The sequence below is a fragment of the Stegodyphus dumicola genome, chromosome 6, assembly GCF_044657685.1.
Source record: "Stegodyphus dumicola isolate Sdum_Otavi_A_Nest chromosome 6, ASM4465768v1".
Lineage (NCBI taxonomy): Eukaryota > Metazoa > Arthropoda > Arachnida > Araneae > Eresidae > Stegodyphus > Stegodyphus dumicola.
In genome coordinates, this window is record NC_140773.1 from 136,235,366 (window position 1) to 136,258,265 (window position 22,900).

Below are 22,900 nucleotides of genomic sequence, written 5' to 3' on the forward strand. Positions count from 1 at the left end.
AAGCCTCAGTATAAATGAAATTTGAAAGAATTTCTGCACATATGTTTCCAAATTGTTTTAAATCTTGTTCTTATTGATAAACTTAATAATTTTAAAAGAATGACAACTGTAAAAATTATGGGGCTTTAATTTAAATAATGATCAGTAATAATAACATTTGTTTAAAATATAGATTTTATAATATAATAACTCATTTAAATAAACCAGAACAAATTTTTAACAATCATAAATAGTGTAATGTTATAAGAAATAAATGAAATGCGAGACACAGGTTGATGGTTTTAAATATAAATAAATTTTATTTTGGCAATTTGAATATTTTTTTCAAAACAAGAAATATATTACACAGGCACGAACCATCTGAGGCTACATTGGTCAATAAATAGCAAGATCTAGCAGTCCCCCCCCCCCAGTTTTAACGAACGACGACATGCCACAACCAAACTTACATGAAAATGCGGCCAAGACGCTTCAAGGGCATAAAAAAAGTTCACAAGACATCCGGCAGTGCCACTTAAACTCACACAAAAGATAAAAAACACATTGAAGAAAGGGAAACAAAGAAGTGAGGTGTCAATAAAGGCTCATGCTTAGAAGCATAACTCCCTGGAAGACGGATCAGTTTCAATATGACATATAAGGTATCGAAATTGTTCCGCCTTATTAAATTATAAAATTAGTTTCCTTTTAATATTTTTATGACTAAAAAAATTATTATGAATATTGTAAGAAAAGCTTTTCAAATCCTATATTAAATTAAAATATTTGTTACTTTAAGCAACCAAAAATGTGTAAATTTTCAATTAAATTTACGGAAACAAATGATTGGTTTCAGTTTTTTAGGAAAACTCCTATATGATTTGAATGGCTTATTATTACTAATTTTATTTCATACTAATAAAGAACAATTTTCAGATTTAGCATAAAAATGCTAAATCTGAAATGCAAATCATATTGAATTGCAATGAATAGGTCGATAATTTAAAAAATTATGAAAAAGAAAAGTATTTTTTATTCCAAACAAATCTTTTCTTTATTTTTAAATACTGCTATGCAAAATGAAAGGATAAATCAATTTATGAACATTTATTTCATGTGACCAATAAATTACAATTACTACAAAATTTTGAACGTCAAACCGTAACAGCAAATTACTCTATTTTATCACAATAGATTTTCTTCCTATGTCTAGCCGAACAAAAAAAGAGTTTTATCCACTCGGTATGAATGGAAAAAACTATTAATCTTCATCGTAGATTCGGCTTCTGTTGGCAAGTATAACATAAATGCAAGTAAGTTTCCTTTATAAAGGTGCCTCTACTAAAGCAGATAACCTAATGCATTCTGTCGTCATAAATACCAACTAATAAATGAAAACATGACATAAATTTTGTGTATTTTAAAATGCGAAACGTGAGATAAAAATGCTGAAAATATTTTTTGAATGATGAGAAGTATTTAATCATACCTACATTTTAGGCAAAAAGAAAATGAAAATTATGGTGTATATATTGACGCGTTCTATTTGAACAAGACTATATCATCTTATTTTTGAAAATTATACCTATAAAATTTCACATATTTAAGAAAAATAAAAACTAAATCAAGTGTCTGACAGAACCATATTATAATTGCCTTAATGATAATGGGAACACCAATCCAACATTCTGAAATGCATTTCAAAGTTTGTTCACAGGAACAAGGGTGGTGGTGTTGGTGTATTTAATTATGGCAAAGCACACTAGGGCTATCTGCCTAAGGGGAGGGATGCCTTTCGTGGAGGACTTTCTAAGGGAAACTGGCTCGTATACACGTTACACATGGGGAAAACCACGAAAACGCCCATGCAGCCAGCCCGTTCGCGGGATTCGAACCTCTGACCGAACTATCAGTGTTCAGCGACTTTACCGCTCGGCCGCTGGTGGGCCCACAGGAACAAGGGAGGATGCATTATTGAAAATTTGGTATATATTTATTTTTGGTCAAGTCACATAATTTTGTTAGGGATTTTGAGGAAAGAAAACTTTATTGATATTGATTCTTCGAGTGATGAATTTAATTAAAGAATACTTAAGGTGTTGCATTTGTAAATTCTTTATAAGCATTAAGGAATATAATACACACCCATATATATATATGAACTGTGGAACAGAAGGTCACCTAATGTACTTTCAGAAACTTGCAAAATGCAACGTTTTCCAGAAAGGATATGCGACGAACCTCTCTTATTTAGGCAAATCACATTTGGCTTGCAAGAACCAAACATCGAATATACCTCAGCTAGAACGGAAGAACAGCCGAGAACATCAATAGAAAGGATTGTCCCGAACAGCTCGAAGATGAATTCTAACTAAATGTTTGCAGGAATTGTAGCCCACAAACCATCCTCAGCGTCTAATAGGTCTATAAATTATGTCACCTTCTATATCTAAATATATTCCTCACATTAAACCATTCATTGTATATATTACCATAACCGGTTCTTTATTAAAAATAATGACTTAAAAAAAAAACCTTACTCTGAATTTTAGCACACATCGCATTACTAAAATTTTCATGCAAATAAGATACGAAGCAGACAAATGTTAATTTTACGTATTTTCTTAATTATGAAATAGAATGCTGGCTGCCGCCTTTTTTCTCATCCCCGCAGTTAAATTTATCTGGCTTCTTGCACATTTATGTGCAAAGATCACTTTTTAATTGAAGATCATATTATACGGGCCCTTCTTAAGCGCAGCCAAGCAGTGACCGCCAAAATTCCCCACCATTTTTCATTCCTTTTCTTTCAAAGTTTTCTTCTGATTATTTTTCTGCACAACTCTTGCGCAAATAAACGGGCTGGTGTAATTTTCTTCATTTACTTATTTTCTTTTATGAAAGAACACTTGGCCGAAAAGCAAAAGAGTAGATACAGCAGACGACTTGATAGCAGAACGTTCCTCGGTTTGGTGAATAGGTAGAAGGGCATGAAGGTCGAAACGAGTTCTAATGCTGACCCCAAAGTCGGTCAAGTCGATGGCAGACGAGTAGACGAACACAGAGGCAGTTCCTTCGCAATGGATGGAAATTCCAAGCGATTATTTTAGAATACCATTTTCTACTAACGAAAATAATAAATTAAAAAATATAGCTCTCAAACTTACTTCTTACCAACAGAAAAATTAATTTTAAAATTTTGAAAAAAGCTTTTTATCAAAGCACTTTAAAAGCGATGTAAACTAATAATGTACATAAAATAGCGTGGATAAATTTAGTAGTGAAACATTTATTGCCGCTATACAAAAGCTGCATTTAAAAGAGGTGATCTAAATTCTGACCTTATTTTCTTCATGTAACAGAATATCCATTCATATTCAGCATTATTGTGAGAAATAATAAAAACTGATAATTCAGTATAAGGGGAAACTTGGATATTAATTTCCAGTCACAGCCATTCCGCAGAGTATATTTCTCCTGAAAAACTTCATGAGACCATTACTTTGGAACTTTGAATTTATCAATAGCATGAACCCTAAATTCGTGTTCAGCTTTATACAACAGCTGTAGTCTTCCGAACGAAAGGACGAAGTATTATGTACAAAAGCGAATACGAAACTAAAAATTAAAAACCGGGAGTTTGTGTAATCTACTTATAGACCTGGAGATGTGGTGGAAAATCGGGGAAATTGGCAACAATGCAAAGCAGTATGTGTTTTAATAAGTTATTAAATTAATTTCGATGAATGAGTATATGTAAACTGGTTACCAATACATTTAAATAATTATTCTCTCAGCACTAAATAAACAATAGCAGTTATGTACTATTAACTAAGTTTATTATTCTTTAGTTTTATCTCATATATAAATAATTACACCTTTTAATTAGTTTCTTGTATTTTGCTTTAAAAAATTTTTCAGCTTTCTTTAATCGTGAAAGCTGATGAATGTAAAGATAAATTAAATTCTCTAGATGTTTTATAACATTAACTTGTTTAGACGTTTGCAGTTCTACTATAATAAATGTTTTTGATCATTTAAATTAATCTTTATGCAAATTCCATGTATGTATTAATGTACAAATATACATCATGCAGTTCGATGGACATGTGAATTATTAACAGTCATTCTCGTCTGATTTCGAGGATTTGCCGTTTCCATGTATGTATTAACGTACAAATATACATCATGCAGTTCGATGGACATGTGAATTATTAACAGTCATTCTCGTCTGATTTCGAGGATTTGCCAATGGCAACATAAGGGATATGAAAAAAAGATGATTTCTTGCTTTTGATGCCACAGTTTGACATTCACTTTAAACAAATCACTATCTCTCAAAATGTGATGAAAAAATTTATTTCAAAATATATAATCCTAATGTCTAAATAATATTTCATACTAGTTAAATAAATTTTCAAATATACACTCAAAGAATTTTCAATTCAAATTAGGCATTTTGGATGCCCATTAGATAAAAATTCGTGAAATAAAATTTTGAAACATTCAGTCTGAATAAAAATCATTTCAGATAATACTGTTTTCTTGGAAAATCGAAAATACATATGTACAACAAAACAAATGAAATATTACAACGTAAGTTTCATCGAGGCACGTCTTGTACAACTACAAATACTCAATACAACAACAACAAAAAAATGAAAATATTATACTAAATTTAGGTATTATTCTATTGTCATGGGTAAATGCACACTTTGCAAAACGTAAAATGAAACGTTTTGACAGTTTGGTCCCTTTTCATAAAAAGAGTTAAAATTCAAAATGGATTTATGCAATGAAACAAAACGAAACCTCGCTTAAGTAGTTAAAGGATCATAAATACCTGCTATTTTATTTACCCGCAAAGAAATAATTTTTGGTTCACAAAATGTTACTGCGATTTTAAAGTTCTATTATAATCAGGAAGCAAAGTTAAAAAATGATATAAAAATGATAAAGATATATACAACTTTTCTCTTTTATTTTCTTTAAAAAAACTGTATGGATGTGAAAAAAAATTTAATCTCCGGGTGGTCGGTAACATGTGTGCTTCAGCTATGCAATATCTACTCAAACAAGCGCTAGTAAACGTGTTTTAAAAATATAGAATTCAAAAATAAAAATTAGATCCACCATTAAATTAAATAGAAAGATAATAAAAAGGTTGTGTATACGGACAAATTTCAGATTAAAAATCCATTCTTACCTTCTATTAAAAACCAAATACATAGTATCACAATTATTACTCACATAAAAACCTTCAGAGTAGTTAAAATTTTTACTTTTTGCATAAAACATATTTTAAAATGCTTTTCAAATCTTAGTCCTCTTTTTTCCCTCAGCATTTATGTAGCTCTTTCCCAGTATTGCATGCATTTATTTTGTTTACATACACACACGCACACAATAGCACTGACACTTTTTTTTTTTTTGGTGGAATACAGGTTTCACCGCATTTGTGACAGAAGTCATTCTAAATTAATTAAATGAAGTTAAGATCCTAAATTTTCGGATATATCATTGAGAGTACGGATACTCTTTCAAGTAATCTTTCAATACAGTTGGCAAAACTTTGTACTCATTTTCTTCAATAGTCCTAGACAAAGACATAGATGGGTAACGTTCGCGTTGAATCCTCACCATATTGACACGGCAAATGTGTTGCAAGCTTCGAACCCCCTTATACAGAGGTTTGTATATTTGAACCGGGACGTCCATACTATTCTCTTCATCCATGTCCAGCCAAACAGGAGACAACTCTTTGACAGAGCTCTTACGCGGCAAGTTCTTTGTTAGTTGAACGTAATGATCAACAAGATCAGTTACACACTCGAAGCGAGGCATTTTGTCTGTGAGTTCTTCAGAAGAATCTAATCGAAAACGCCCATGGTCGTATTCTATCCGGCAACTTGTTGGACCCCTGCGGGTTTGCACAGAGAGGGCATATAAGTAACTACAGTGTTCAGAGTCCCGCACCAAAAATGTACCAACTTTACATTGTTTTAGAAGATGAGAAGCATCCACCCAGCTAAGATTGCCATAGTAGTATCCACTCAGCCTCAATTTCAGATCGTTACTGATGAGGCGTTTGAGGTCATCCTCTGGATCGATGACTTCCATTGCCGCTGGGGTCTCGACAATGTTGTCGGCTTGGCAGAAGTCTAAGAAATCTTTAGGATACGGATCTTCTGTCCTCCACCAGAAGTCTTCCTGGCAGATAGTGGCTACGGAACAACCGTTCAGCCACAGCCCCTCTTGCCGTTCCAAAGGCAGCTGGAAGCAGTGCTGTTGTTGGTGATGAGTCTCTCCTGAAGAGGAATGAGGCAAAGACGGGCAAGTGGCGACGGGATTGCTGAAGGTAGAATCCAGGGCTTGATAGCTAGTCAACATGGCGGCGTACAGTTGAAGAGGGGTTAGCTGTTCGTGAGATGACTACAAGAGTCAACAGAAGATGGGCCAACAAATGGTATTTTCAGCAGTCTATCTGAAATGTAAAAGGAAAACATTTAGAATTTTGCATTAATTAACCCCATTGTATTTTTGTATATACTAAATCAAGGCTGTTAAAGTATCATAAAGCACGTTTGTAACACCTCGAATTATCATAATTAAAAAAGATAAAAAGGGTCGAAAATGCTGAATTTCATTAAGAGCGTCAAATATTCAAATTAAGTTAATGCATTTCGTGATGACCTCTTTTTACCTCAGATGAAATACAGTACTTTTCGTTAAATTTTGGAATGACGCATTTAAGTACTTCTACGTAAAATGCCATTTCGAGATTAATGTCCTGTTCGGAAAGAGCAGATTCTTAGAATTTCCGATAGACGGTCTGACGTGCTGGACATAAAAAATATTTTATTCCATACAGTGTGTTGCCACTGCTCGCTTTGAAATCGTTGAGTTTGTTAATCAAAAATTCGTTTTACGAATATGAAATAGACAAAATAAAAAAGTTTCACAAAATATGAAATGGACAATAAAGCTAATTCCAAACATTCATATAGATTCTTCATTATCTAGTTTCTTCAATATAACACAGGTCGATAATATTTGGTGATGCTAATGCTTTGTACAACTATATACTTATTAAGTGAAATAATTTCCTAGAAATCCGGTAAATGTGTATGTATTCCCTTATCACCATGCTCATTCAGGATATTCCATGGAATTCAAAAGCATTTTCAACAATGTTCTCCACATCACGGATAAATATACATTCATGCTATTGTGCACACTTTTTATCAAAAAATAAGAATGCAAATTTCCAAATGCAAAAATTACGCGAATCATACAGGTCCTAAGCTTGGTAACTTATTCTCCCACGGAAAATCCATGATGAATTCTTTAGCGATAATTAAGAGATTAAAGAGTAGCGATAATTAAATGCTTTATATAGAAAATTCCTGTGTACGCACCTATGCACCTTTGAGTTGCTTCAAAACGGGCAGGAAGTAAATGCATTCAAAGCAGTTTTAAACACTTAAACACATTATTCAAAAGCAATTTTAGTTTACATTTATAGGGTATTTTCTTCCTCCTTCCCGCATACTCTCATGTTGTATTTGGAAGCATAGTCGACGTGTATTCGAAAGGTCCAGTGTGCGAGTCAAGGCGAAGAAACTGCACATTTTCACGTTTTCAACATTTAAAAAACTGAAATGACTCTAGAAGTGGCACCCGAACTAGAAAGTGATGGACAATAATTTCTCACCATCAGGTTTTGGCGACTGGGTCTCCTAATCCACACTCGCCCTGTATAAGGGGAAGTATGTAAGGTATTTTCTCCCTCTTTTCCGCATGTTTTCATGGTGTAACTAGAAGCACAATCGATGTATATTCGAGAGGTCCAGGATTCGAGTCCAGGCGAAGGCATTGCACTTATTCACTTTTCCTGCATCATAAAACCTAATGACCTTACAGCATAATCACAAAACCATACATGCACACCCACATGAACCAAATGAATTTTTTGTATGGTTTAACATAGAACAGTATTTTTTCTTACACATGAGTGCAGACATTTCAATGAGCACATAAAAATATATGTACATCAGTTCTTGGTTATAGCCAGTTCCATGAACAAATAAAGAAGTAACATTTTTGGTGATATAAAATCAGCAGAATACGGTAAGATTACATATTACGATAATTGTATAGAATACATATTTTTGCCATTTAACTAAATGTTAAGAAATAAAATAACTGATATTAATTTCTTTGGGGAGCGCGAATATTTTAAATTTCGAAAACGGAACATCAGCAAATAGCTAGATTTAAAAAAGCCACCATAGAAAGTTTCAAACTGATATGTTTCTCTCCAACAAATAATAAAATTAATTTTTCAGAATATATTTTTATTCTTTACAGTAACCGGTAGCATGAGATCAACAGTTAGCAACTAAAAGAATGCATTGCCCCCCTCTTTGAAACGAAGTATTTTATTCTTCGTCTACTTACCAGCCATATTGATGAACTCTTGCGCAGAAACGAAAATGAAAATATTCTCACCTAAGGCAAAATGACAGGATTTTTTTTTTTTTTATCAGCATCCTCGTATCTCTTCATCGAAAGCTCAAAAGACTCACTGGAACTACTTCCGATACAGCTTTTATCTACTACATTTCCAGGAACCAGAAGATATACCATTTCCAGGAACACAAAGTGATTGCTTGACAGTATTCGAATTTTTATCTTGTCTTTTTTTTACCCTAAATCGACACTCATTACAGTTCTACCTGGTAATAAAAAATGTGATATTGTTTCATTGCGCCATATGAGGTTGACAAAGCTCTCGAAGTTTGGATTTTCCGGGAAAAGTATTTCAAAATTAGATAAACCCCCTAAAACGATACCAAAGTTATCACCATGAAGGAGCGGTATCGTTAGGTAAGACAAGTCAACAACAACTCCAAATGACAGTAAACATATTTTATGTCAGAAATTGCTTAAGAAAAACGATAACGTTTATGATTTGATAAAGTTACAATAAACAACACAGAACTGAAATATTTGCTGACAGTACACTGGCGACTATCAGCAGTTTAACTACATTAATCCAGTTGTAGTTAGACTGCTTCTTAATAACTTCATAGTTATGACTGTAACTAAACGTAACCTGCAGCTAAAGCTGAATCTGAGTAACAAATTCTCGCATGAAGTGTTTGCATGTAAGAATTCTAATATGTATAAGGTGTATGATAAGAACTAGCCTAGAATTTTGAAATAAAACTCATAAGTACAAAGTTTTCCTGCATATAAAATTCCCCCTCAGAAGACTAATTCCAGGATAGTAACAATTTTGCATGTTTAGGAAACTATTGGTTTATGGAATTTAAAAATAAAATTTGTGTACACCAAAAGTTCATTCATTTCAAATGCTTTATTTTCTTCGAAGATAAAAAGATTTTTATATTTCGATCAACTGACCGCTGCTTTGCCATCTGATTATCCAGCTTACAATATAAACAGTGTCTATTTACCGGACCAGAAGATGAAAGTTCCGGAAGATCTGACATGGTTTTCGTTTGATATAAGCCCGCACAGTTACGCACTGCTTATATCAGCCAATTAGCCAATAAAATCAATCAATACATACGTGTGAATGGAACCATAATCTGTATACATTAAAGAAAAAGAATTCCTGAAACTGTAGTTAAATTATACGCATTATATTAAAAAATAAATAAAAATTTAGTTTCTTTTTAAAGGATGGACTTTCTCGTCCAAGAAATCTGAAATGATTCAGGATTCGAAAACTCAAACCTTTGTATTGTCTTGGGTCACTCGAATCTTTCGAATACTAACGTGAAAAACCGTTAAACGTTTTACTCAAAACTTTTTAAAATACACTTTATTCTCAAGGTGACGTTACGTTTAAACAACTCCGAAAGAATCTCTCAGATTATTGAAACGTATTACAAACACGCACATACTTACCATTCTATTATTATGTCTAACAGTAATTAAATGAGCAAGTAGATCCAGCGCCTTTCGCTATGTTTTTTTGAGTGACAGTAAATAAACAAATTCAGCACAGGCATTTAATGCAGACAATGGACTACCTTCATTGCCTTCCTGCAAGAAGAAGCATCGCAAACCATGAATAAATCTCATTGCATCCTCTGAGGTTACTTGTCCAAATGCATATGTACAGCTTTCCTCACTTCTCTCATATGGTAACAAATTGGACATTTTGTTGGATTCATACATTTCACAGCTGGAAATACCAGCATAATTTTTCACGTAACACGTTTTCCTGAATTTAATCTCATGTCTACATTTCCACAGAGACAGCCAACCATCTGTTGCTTTAAAGTCATCATGGCCCAATTCCTTAGCTATTTCCTCTGACTTTCTTTTCAACACTGGACCATTAACACGCATTCTTTGTCCAGATGCAAAAAGAAACCACAGATTCAGAGCCTCCTCAACACCGGGATTCTTTCCTTCCCGCTTCCGCATTTGAGATGCTTGGTGCTGTCCTTTACACAGTTCCCATTCTTCACGTAGTTTATGCTCATGCTGCATTAAGCGAGCAATTGTAAATTTTGGTACACCAGTAAGTTGCGATAAACGACGGTTACTGGTACTAGGTGTATGTCGCTTGATTTCATCCAGCACAACAATTCTTTCAGCAAGTGTCATATCTCTTCTAGGCATCTTGGAAAAATTTAAAACTCTGCAAAAAAGCTCCCAAAACAATCACCACGCCTTGCAGAAACCTAAACTAAAGCTATTCTAAAAAACTGCTCTAAGCTTTCCTGAACGATGTTACTGATTGTTTCACGTCACAAGCGCGAGCTAGACTGCCATAGCTCATGCGCAGAGCACAGTTGAGAATGACCCGTCTCTAATAAACGGAATGGTGACCCAGATAAACGAAATAAGTTCCGGCTATTTATTTATTTAGTTTTCATCCTAAATTGTGTCTGAAAACTTCGTTCTTCAAATAAACGATCGCGCTTGATAGCATGATTGATGAATACCGCATTTGATTTAAATAAAAACATGACATGAAAATTTGGAAAAAAAAACAGGGGTATAATATAGCTGTTGCATAGCACTGAAAAAAATATTTTTCATACTTTAAACTTAGGTCATCAAAGCAAATTTACTGAAAAGAACGAAATCTAAGGCATGAATTTTATCAGACATACAAAAGTTCCTCATTTCTGAATTAATGTGTGTATTGAATTATGGCAAAGCACACGAGGGCTATCTGCCTAAGAGGAGGGGTGCCTTCGTGGAGGACTTTCTAAGGGAACTGGCTCGTATACACGTTACACATGGGGAAAACCACGAAAACGCCCATGCAGCCAGCCCGTTCGCGGGATTCGAACCTCGGACCGAACTACCAGTGTTCAGCGACTTTACCGGTCGGCCGCTGGTGGGCCCTGAATTAATGAAATCTTCACATAGTTTAGGAACATTAATTATATTTGGATTCGCATATGATATCAGAAATATTCTGATGTATTTTCTTGCTTTTATTTAGGCCTAAGACTCTACATTTTAAGCGGTTAAAAAAAATGTACCTAAACTGGCTTAATCGGGCTGTAGTAAAGCCAGAATTCAATCCTGTGTTGTTTTTAATTGAAATTATTAAGAAAGGAAAGAATCTATGAGTGAATAATTCGCTAAAAGTCTTAAAATGCTTCTATATCACTCCGAGTGTTATTCGTTATACTTCAAACAGCTGGTTGCCTTTCGTGGTTTACTTACTGTATAACATAAGCATGAATCAGTTTGCCTTAGAACGTCATCCATGAAAGCATTAGTCTATGTTAGTCTTAGCATGATTTCATGTAATTCCATAATCTAATCCACTTCATTTCTAATCTAGATAGAAAAGGCAAATGCGCTGAAAGGTACACCTTGCCCCCTTCCGTAAAAAGAGATGGGTCAGTTCTATATCTCCCGTTCTACAGAGCCAACTGACGAAATTTAACTTTTAGTTTTTCATGTCTCGAAATTGCGACTTGGGATATATATTAGATTTACATATAGCGATTGTTCTAATATAGGTATTTTGACACAAAAGTGGACTTTTTCTGAAATGACATACTGACTTTTTTTTTTCCGTATTTCGATTCTCCGATTCAAATTATGCCCAAATATTAAATTTTGCAAAATTTGGTAATAAACTTACCGAGAAATTTAAAAATTTATATTGGCGCACTTTTTTCAGTTTAAACCAAGAATAATTCACTTGCAGAAATTCTTACTTAAGTAAGAAGTAACCTGTTTCCTTTCCCCTTTTCCAGGGTACACAGGGGAAAAGAAGACAAAGCGTGTAAAGCATATTTGGCGTTATTATCGCTTATAAAAAAATATGCCAAATTTGAAAAGGCGCCACTATATAAATTCGCGTATATCTTGGAAAATTTTGAATAAAAACCTAATGTTTTATAGGTGTGCCCAGAAATATATCTATTTTAAGATGACGCCAAAAATGTTGTCGTAACTCAAAATGCTTTTCGAAAAACTTATAAAAGTATGAAAAATTAGAAATTTTAAAAACAAATCAGAAAATAGCTGCTAGTTTTATTTGAATTGATACATTCAGTGCTCTGTTTGTATGATTATGAATGATACTTGGATACTTAAATGTCTTAAAAAACTGGATACTGAATTTTAATTTTGGTGCCATCATTAGTGTAAAAACCGACGTTTAAAAAGATGAAACAGTTGCATGAATTTCGTTTTGAAGGGAAAACTGTTTTCATACGCCAAATACGGCACTTTAGATTCCCATTCAATTTTAACAGTACAGACTGAGAAAACATCAGACGATACCACGATAATAAATACATCAAAAAGCAGCCTTGTTTGAGAACTTGCTGCTAAAAAGTAGCCTGCCTAGAAATTTGGACAACTCAAAGTAGCTAAAAGAATCAATGGATAGGTAAGATATACACCCATTAGATAAATATTTTTTTGCGTAAGTATAATCACGTCAGAATATCATAAAACTCTTGAAGAACTCTGTCATCGCATACAGCTAGCTTCATGATTAAATTCCTTATCTGGGATGATGACCGATTGCTCGTTTTTAGAACCATTCATGACCGCAGTCGCTGAAAATACAAAAGCTGGAAAAATTCATTCTGTGAAATAAGCAATTTGAGTGGGATCGAGAACTGAAGGTCACCGGTTTAAGCCAAGTTCACAACTACAGTATTCTGAATTCATAAAGAAACCGAGTTATATGGTGGTCTCGCCTGCTGCGGAAGCTACATATCCGATAGTCCTAAGCCACACTTCCTTCCTTTTTAAAGATACGTTCACTCTTACACTCTTCCTTTTTTTCTCTTTGATGGGTTTCTTGAATATTCCAATGACGAATGACATTCATAAGGAAAGGTTCATGAAGTAAGCGACCGACATATTTTGAGTTAAACATCATAGCAGTTAATCGTCGAATGCAGCAATGATAAATTTTGATAATTAAAAAAAAATATATATATATATTCCCACCTTGCAGATATACAGCCAAGGGGGAAAATATCACTTTTGCAAAACGGTAACATCTTATGGCTCTTTATCACATGGTTCCATTGTAAAATAATAAGCATCAAATATACTAATAAATTTAATTTATTTTTTCCGCTATGAGTTGAATGTCAAAAATCCGTTCCACTCAAGCAGCATGTTACATTAAAAGTGTGTGTGATTAAAAAAAAAAAAAAAAAAAAAAAAAAAAAAAAAGCTAAATTCAGATTTTAACCGTCGTCCAAAAGGATTTGTTTAAAGTTTTTCTACTCTCTCGTTGAACTCACAGTCCATCGTCAGTTTACTGCTACACTCATTCCTGCGAACCCATTTCTTTTTGTGTTTTTAGCATTATTATTAAGCATAATTTTCTTTGCACTTCCGCCATATCCAGTTTAACAGCAAAATTACAAATTTTTTTTTAAAGTAGCTTACATTTAGAATTCCTGATGCAGTGTTAAGTGTTGGCATACATTTTTATACCTTTTTTTTTTTTTTTTTGTCTTTCCACAGTTTATTATATTAATATTTAGTTTTCTAGTAAGATGGCTTGCAAAACTCTTTTTGTCTTTTTATTAATAATGTTTTGTGTGTTAAATTTATTAATTAAATATCATGTTCTTCGCACTTGTCCCACATGCACTTTAATTCAACAGCAAAATATTTAAAAACAACACGTCTTTAGAATTTCGAACAGCCAATCTCGCGCGCTGGAGATAAAATGTTTTTTCTTTAAAAATACAAGGAGATATTTGATGGCAACAATTCGAAAAAGAGATTTGCCGTTTACAATGGACGGCATAAAATCCCGTTTCGAGACCAATAGCCCATTTAGGTTTAAAATAAAACCTGTGTTATGATTTTAAATAATATTCCCCATTGAGAACATTAGCTAAACTGAATGAAGAAATGATTAAACATAATATAATTGTGTTGCAGTCGCAAAGTTTACAAATGTTCATGTGGCAAATACAATGTTTCAAATTTGCTACGAAAATTATTATAATTTCACAAACAACTTAAAACATTTGACACAGAAATTGTTATAATATATTTATATATATATAATTTTATTTATGTGTAGTAAGTAAATTTCATATCTTTTAGCTAAAACACTTTAACGAACGATTACAACAAATACTTGACTGTGCTTATAGCGAAGTACAGCACATAAATTATTTCCTGAAAACATTACGCTGTTCTTGACATTGCAAATTTGATTATAATGCTTTTTATAAAAGTCTTCGACTAAGATGCCCCAGGTATGCTAAAGTGTTCTTTTCTATTTTCCAATAACCGAAAGTATTAAAAGACCATCACATATTGATGTTTACATTAAGCTTTCTTTAGAAGGAAATAGTTTCTTTGTACAATCAAATAACAGAAAACTGAAAGCCTTTCACATGAACATTTCTTTACAAAGAAAGTTATTTATGAAATCAAGATTTATAATCTTATAATCGAAAATTGCTTATAAACAAGTACTTTGCAATGGAACTTTTTACAAATACTGGGTTAAAAATGTGTTGAAAAGACCGATTTCCACTTCATATTAAGCATGCAATAAATTAAATTGAAAACAAAAGAAGTACTCAGTTTTCATGTTCTTTCCGTACTTATAAAATCCTGTAGAATAATGATTTATGTAAATCTCAGCATAATTCTATGCATACATGCATAAGGTTAAAGCTGAAAGCTGTTGACAAGCATACAAAGGAGTGAGATTACAACTTCGGAACAGGAACCGAAGTAATTCGGTTCAAGAGAAGCCATATGACAATAAAACGGAAGAATTACACGGAGGAAACACAATGTGAGAACAACTGAACTGTATACAGACAAGGAACTACTTATAATATAATTTGATCGCAACTGTTAGATTTTTCCGCAGAGGGGGGCGGAATAGCATAGCGACATTTTTCTAGTTCACACCCGTAAAGCATAATTATTGATGATTTTCGAGATTTTTATCGATTATTTAATTAAGTTCTAGGAGTTCTTGGTCATTTCAGGTTGTTTTAGTTTATTTGATTATGGCAAAACATTCGAGAGCTATATGCCGAACGGGAGGGATGCCTTCGTTGAGGATTTTCTAAGGGAATTGACTCGTAGGTAACACATTCGCCGGGTTTCGAACCCCGCACTGAAATGATTTTACCACTCGACTGCTGGGAAGAGGGGGTCTTGTTCATTTCAGAGTTGGTCGCTATGAGAAGTTTCACAGCATTTTTGAATTGTTATGTATTCTTATTATAGGTGAGCATTAAAACCACGGGCAGTTTACAATGATTCAACTCATACTGGTATGCGTTTCAAGGCACATTCCCGCGATTACAGGCTGCACTGTAAAGACTAGTGAACACACTGCGCTTTAATTATAGAGCAATAAAACAGCCAAACGGCCTACAGCTTTTCCTTGGAGAAACTAGGAAACTATAAACTATTATACTGAAACATTTTCACCGAAAGGAGTGTTAATAAATATGCGAAATGACAAATGCTTCAACAGCTTTTAAAATAAAAAAAAAAAACGATTCACCTTGAGTAAATTCTACTACAGCTTTCCAAGACAGCCGCATCCACTGGCTATAATGATGGTTATGTTTCCCAATCTGCACATGAAGCTCAAGGCAAAAACCTCCAAAAGCACTCGCGCTCGAAAACATGGTCCTCCCCTCCCCAATCTTCATGATTAAAAATAAATAAATAAATAAATAAAATTAAAAAAATAAAAAACTCCTCTCCCATTTACTACCACACCGCGTGCGTTTTATGTGTGTCACTAGCACGGCAAAACGTGAATAGAAAGAATCGGATGTGCAAAAATGTATGAACATTTCCATATTTCCAGTTTGTTGGCCCGTTGGAACGCTTGAGTGATGTTTTCTCGGAACTAGGCAATGGGAGAATTTTAATTTATTCGCAGAACAATGGGGCAGAGGAGAGCGATGATTTGTGGCCGGCCACAGAATATAACATGCTTCGTCGGATAATAAAGTAAAGATACAACCACTTAGCTGTGGCATCACAGTAGTATCTGCTTTTGTCTAATCGTTTTTAACAAGTCTTCAAATAATAAGATTTGCCAACGAAAGTTACAATATTTCAATCTGTTCATGCAGATTAAAGCTTAATGTTCTGTTTGCACCACAAATGTAAACGCTCACTTTTATGCAATTTTATAGGAAAAATCCCCCTCCCGAGTAGTTTTTTGGGATTATGAAGCTCCCGGACTCTATACTTATTTGCCGGGGGAGAATCTAGATTATACAAGGCGCTCGAAAAATAACGGTGAGATGTTGCACAATCATTAACGGTAACATGTATTTGGGCATTAAGGAAGCATTTCACTAAACAGAGCATATAAAAGGACACCATCGTATCATCATTGAGTGCGTAAAACTGAACAAACCTTTTTTTTCAATGACAGTAAAATGGTCGATTTGCCGCTATTCAAGTTGGGGCCTGATTAACATCTAAGCCACAAAGGACGGAGTTTAGAGCTTCATATTATAAGAAATGCAGGTGTAATAATCTAATATCATACCTCATGTTTCTTCCACAACATCAACGGGGTGGATCCCTTCAAAGAATGATATGTCTAGAAACCCAAGCTCTGAAATTTGGATCCCCTTTAATTCTGTTCTGTTTTCAGCAGTGTATCTTATTTCGGTCAACGTAAAAACATTGCTTTGCAGTGAAAAGATTCAGAATCATTTTTACCACAGCAAAAACTGCGGACATCGATTTTCGATGCACTTGTCCGAATACGAATGAACATCGCTTTGATATGCGTGATGCTGCTAATATTGTATACATAGACATAATACAACGCTTTCCAGAATATACATCAATTTAATATAGCCAATCAAAATATTTTGGAACACATTTCAGTCTTTCATTACCACACAAATTAACACCGGAATCGCATTATTACTTTTTAGTCATTTTATTTATATACAGTTAAATGATTTAGCCATCATTTTAAAGTTAAATTAAATATTTTCTAAATGCTGTGCTCAGTAACGTAGCGTTGGAGAAAAACTGGTAACTACCTCCCATTTCGATTCCTGATCTGTGAGTGGGCTAATTGCCTGAGGTTTTTGTATTTTTTCCTTACGTGTAGCAGAAATACAAGCCAGTTTCCCTTAGAAAGTCTTTCATGAAAGCAACGCTCCCCTTAACCTCCCAGCATTAGCAAGCTTTGTCACAGTAAAGAATGCTGGCTCGTCTTATCTTGTCAGCATTCGCAAACTTTGTCACAGTAACCCAATCAAACGATGGTGCTCTTTTTGATTTTCCACTGTTAAGCAAATATCGCATTTCAGAAAACATTGAATTACAAGCTTTACTATGAGATCTTTTAAACTCCGTTAATTTGCAAAATATTTATATGTATATGTATAGGAAATCACATTTTCATGTAGGTACAATGGATCAAATATCTCAGTTATTATTCTCGAAACGGCATTTTGCGCCGAATCACTAGAAACGACTGTATCACTTTTCAAATGATTGCCACCAAATATAATCGCTTCGTATTATATTTAAAGAAATTAAATAATGGAAAATTTGCATGATTGTATGTATGTTTCTCGTAATGTGAAAAAATAACGGTACCTAGAGCCATAACATTTTCAGCAACTTCGTCCTCTACCCGAATATGGGTACCTGGAAGCTCTAATCTTGACTTTTGAATCTGTTTCATTATCTATTTCCTAATTTCAAACTTTAACGAATTTTTGATTAAGAAACTCAACTATTTCAAAGCGAGCAGCGGCAACAAACTGTGCGGAACAAATATTTTTATTTTCAGCGCGCGAGATTACCTATCGGAAATTCTAAAGTTACGCTGTTTTTAAATATTTTTAGCCAAAATGCTCCGGAAACATGTATGTATGCTTAAATGATAAAAACGCACCCTTGGGCGTAATATAAAATATGAAAGCTTTCAGATTTCTTTTATTGATTGTTTTGATGAGCAGGTATTGGGGTTTTCTTGTTTTTTATTTAAAATTTAGGTATGTTTACGAATACCTAAATTTTAAATAAAAACAAATTATTTAATTAATTAACGATTAAACTACTAAAACGACAGTGCGCTTACTGACGAGTGCAAAAATAATATTTCTGTTAATTACGTTAAATGCCCGTCAAACTTATGAAAATGTTATCAATAATATGAGGGCATTAAGATATATGGTATTCGAAACGTCTAGGTAAATGTTTATAAAATTTTCAGGTATTACAAATATTACAAACTATATCAGATATCGATACTGTTAAAAAATAAAATAATTATTAAGAGACGCGTTGCATAATTTTCAATTTCTCTCAGTTTATTACACTAATATACAATGCATTGCTGGAATTTTAAAATTAAAATTTCTGTTGATATGCAATGTAAATTGTTTTAGTACACTGTTCATTAGAACTTTCTGCAGTGGAACAAAAATCAGTTAACTTAAGAGTGCATAACAAACACAACTACACTGTGTAAGATTTCCGCATTTATCAGATCATTTTGGATGAAATAACGATACAACTTACTTTAAATATTATTATTACGATAATTTGAACCTGCAGCATTTTGTGATTTTATTTGAATCGAAATTTATGCGGCGTAAGCGTCAAGAACATGACATTTAATAAAAGTTAATAGCTATGCTGCTTTAAAAATTTTTGTAACTTTGCTGTTGAATTATTTGGCGTAAGTGCGAAGAAAATGATACTTAATAATAAAGATTTTTTAAAAAAGGTTAGTAGGAGTAACAGCAGTCTGGTTCGTTAATTAAATTGTTTCATATTTGTTTTACAATTTGAATTCAGCCTCATTCAAATTATATCCAAGATATTATCTTATATAACTAAAATTTTTTAAAAAGGATATTTCACATGCACATATTTTACATAATTTCGCTGTACAGAAAATCTGAAACTGCATTAAACAATTCCATAAGTACTACATGAACATTCTGTAAGTACTATATGGATTTAACTATAACTAAAAAAAAAAGCAAACTTACGCCTAATCCCGAAATAAGGTTTCAGCACACCAGATACGACGGCAATGCGAAAGACGCTATATCCAAAAAAGACGAGCCGTAAAATTAACACTACGACCAAAGCATTACCGTTACAACAGTTCCATGTGACCGACATGTGACGGCCAAAAGCTCAGCAAGCGATAGAATTTTTCCGCAAATTCCGGGAAATGCCTTCCACGGCGACCTCGACCAGAAAGAGGCCTCACACGCCCTCTATTAAAAAGAGGATAAAAAAATTTAACAGGAAACCAAATATAACGAATAGGCTATAGCGAAATCCAAAAATAAACCTCACGGCCCATTGCTCTCGTAACTGTCGGGCCAATAAATAATAAAGGAAGGAAGGAAGAAAATATTAGAAACCAATCGTACACGTTTCGCAGCCCCGTTACCAATTTCTAGAAACGGAAATGTTTCATTTCGTGTGTATGACGTAAATTCCCTCCCACTAACTTTTGTCGATGTTCCGTTTTAGTAAAAGCGTGATATCTTTTGCCAAGGCAGTATTATTTATTGCATTTCTAATTTTAGCGAAAACTTTTTAATGTGTCTCACGGAAGGTAGACAAAAATTTTTTTTTATGTTTCTTTTTAGTTATAATTATTATACAATGGTTTATTTTAAGAAAACGATGGCATTCCTATCCGTCCAAGTTTAACAGGCTACCTTTTCCTTTTTAAGAACATTTATTAAAATAATAATAATAAAAATGAAAGGGTTGTTCAGATTTTAGCGATCGCCCAAAAGGGTTTGTTACGGTTTTCTGCGCTCTCGCTGAGCTCGCAGTCTACCAGACTGCTGTTGCACTCCTGGTAGCTTTGTTATTAGACACCACTTTCTTAGCACTTACGCTGTATACAATTCAACTGCAAAATTACAAAAATTTTAAAACAACATATTTACTATATATTTAGAATTCCCGATGTAGTATTGAGCGTTGGCATACGTTTTTGTATTTTGTTCAGTTTTTTCTGAGTTTATCATATCAATGTTCAGTTTTCCTAGTTAGATGGCTTGCAAAACTTTTTATGTTTTTATAATGAACGTTTTTGGAGTTTATTTATTAAATCTCACGTTTTAGGCCATATAAAATTCGATTCAAGAGCACAATCACAGAATATTTAAAAACAGCCTATATCTAGGTTTTTCCGATTAAAGTCTTGTGAGCTAGAAATAAAAATATTTCATTCCGTATACTGTTCGCTTTCAAATCATTGAATTGGGCTTGTTAATCAAAAATTCATTGTAGTTTTAAAAAGTATGAAATATAAAATTCAAAATTCAGGCTTCCAGGTACGCATATTCGAGTAGAGGACGTCGTTATTCAAAATTTAAGGGCTCTAGGTATAGCCGTTTTTTCACAATGCCAGGAAGATGCATATATCTATGCAGATTCTTCGTTATTTAATTTACTTAAAAATTATACAAGGTAGAACAATTCGAAAAGTGATTCGCCGTTTATAGTGGACGCCGCTAAATCCCGTTTCGGGATAGCGCCTTTTTGGAGTAAATCTGTCAAAGGATTTAGGTTTTTATAGCCTCATTAGAGGTGACTTTAAAAGTATGATAAAATATAAAGTGTGATAAGTAATGTATATTATCGTCCTAAAAGCAAACATTCGATATGACATTTCTGAATGTTATAAGCGTCCATACATTATTTTAAAAGTCACACACAGCAAAAGTGAGAAAGCGTTATTTGAAAAATTACACATCACAAAAGTGCGGGTAACTGATATGCATTTGTAAGGATCTGTGTATTATTTGAAGTGATGGCAGCGCAAAAGTGAGGAAACGTTATAAGCAACATACGTTATCGTTCAAAAATAAACATTCGAGAATACGTGATTTTAAAGCGTTATAAAAATAAATTAAACATTCCAAAAGTGAGGATAAGATAATAAATAATATTTATGATCGACTTTTGGTCTTCAAAGTGATACAGCGCGAAAATGAGTATTCAGCTTAATGGCCCGTCATGGTGCAAAAAATTAAGTAAACTGTCTATATTTTAACATTATAGCTCATTAATTTTAATATTTCTCCAGAAGAATTGTTTTTTAATAATTTGCCTTAGATAAATATTGTCAACCAGCCAAAGTAAGAAATTCATCATAAAAACCAAGCTAATAATTTTAACAGTTCATCCGCTTTGAGTTAGAAATATTCTAACTCTGTCCTTAATTAGGATATTTTATCAAATTTCTTCTGGTAAAAAGGTACTTATTACACAACGTGAACAGTCATTTTGGACACAGTACGCGACGCTTTATGTGAAGAGTTTGTCCATCGCTATTTTGATAACATTAACGAAATGATAACGAAATGCATCTTCCTTCTAAACGAAATTCCAAGAACGCTGGAATAAGCATACAAAACGTTCGGCTTTTGCAAGATTCCAATAAAAGAGGAATTTCGGAGAACATTTTACGGAGTTTGTTATTTTCCAGAACGTAAACCCACGTGAATACAGATTCTAATGAGTTTGTTTTCATCCCTAAGACATACAAAACAGCATCTTCTCCTCCATTCTCAGTTTTTTGTACAGCGAGCTATACGCAGCGCGTCCCTCCTGGGCATAATAACCACTAGGGAAAAATCAAGTTTGTTTTCAGCAATACGTTACAGACAGATGAAAATACTTTAGCAGGCTGAGAATCGCTTACAGTCACAAAATTAATGCACCGGCAGAAGGTCTACTACAATGGTAAAGAGACTAAAGATAAGCACAAAGAATAATGCATTGAAGGGATCAAATCGTTTCCCCTTCCTCCACAATCAGTTGATAACAATTCATTATCGCATGCCGTAGGGAGCAATTTCAGCAAAAGCAACTTCTTAAGCCAAATTAAGCAACTTCTTTGCAGGTGGTCTTGAAAGGAAGCCGGACCTGAGAAAATGTGTGCTTCCTTTACTTGCTGAATTGCAAAAACTACATCAGTAAATGTTCATAATTTTTTGCACCACTGTTACTTTTAGCATAAGTACGTATGTAGAGGAAACTATCGTCAACTGCACAACTTATCTAGCTGCATTTCAATTATCTAACTATGTCAAAGCACGCAAGGACTATCTGTCTATGGAAAGGGATGCCTTCGCGGAGAGCTTTCTAGGGGAAACACGTTACACATGGAAAAAAATCATGAAAGCGCCCATGCAGCCAGCGCGTTCGCCTTACGCTATATACAAATCGAGCTCAGATTGGAACTACCAGTCTTAAACGACTTAACCGCCCCGTTTGGCCGCTGGTGGGCCAATTTATCTAATATCCGTAAGTCAGAACCAATATTCGCCCTTTTAAGTGCAAATTATATAACCTTTTTACCGTGTCTGTTTATAGAAAAATAAAAAAATGCTCTGCCATAATTAGTGGCCGAGCG

At 33.7% G+C, this 22,900-nt stretch overlaps 1 protein-coding gene across 8 annotated transcripts in view; it reads right to left on the reverse strand.

Annotated features, from left to right (window-relative positions):
* Window positions 1-272: 272 nt before the first annotated feature.
* LOC118200371 (suppressor of cytokine signaling 2-like) overlaps window positions 273-22,900 on the reverse strand; it is a 242,149-nt gene continuing 219,521 nt past the window's right edge. For 3 of the 8 annotated variants that reach the window (XM_085818913.1, XM_035372331.2, XM_035372332.2), the window contains exon 2: window positions 273-6,463. In XM_085818913.1, the coding sequence (XP_085675039.1) occupies window positions 5,497-6,369 (873 nt within the window). In that variant the 5' untranslated portion in view covers window positions 6,370-6,463 and the 3' untranslated portion in view covers window positions 273-5,496. Of the gene's footprint in view, window positions 6,464-8,439; window positions 8,645-9,918; window positions 10,057-19,499; window positions 19,725-22,900 lie in introns of those variants that run through there. The other 5 variants (XM_035372334.2, XM_035372336.2, XM_035372335.2 and 2 more) reach the window with 5 other exon arrangements.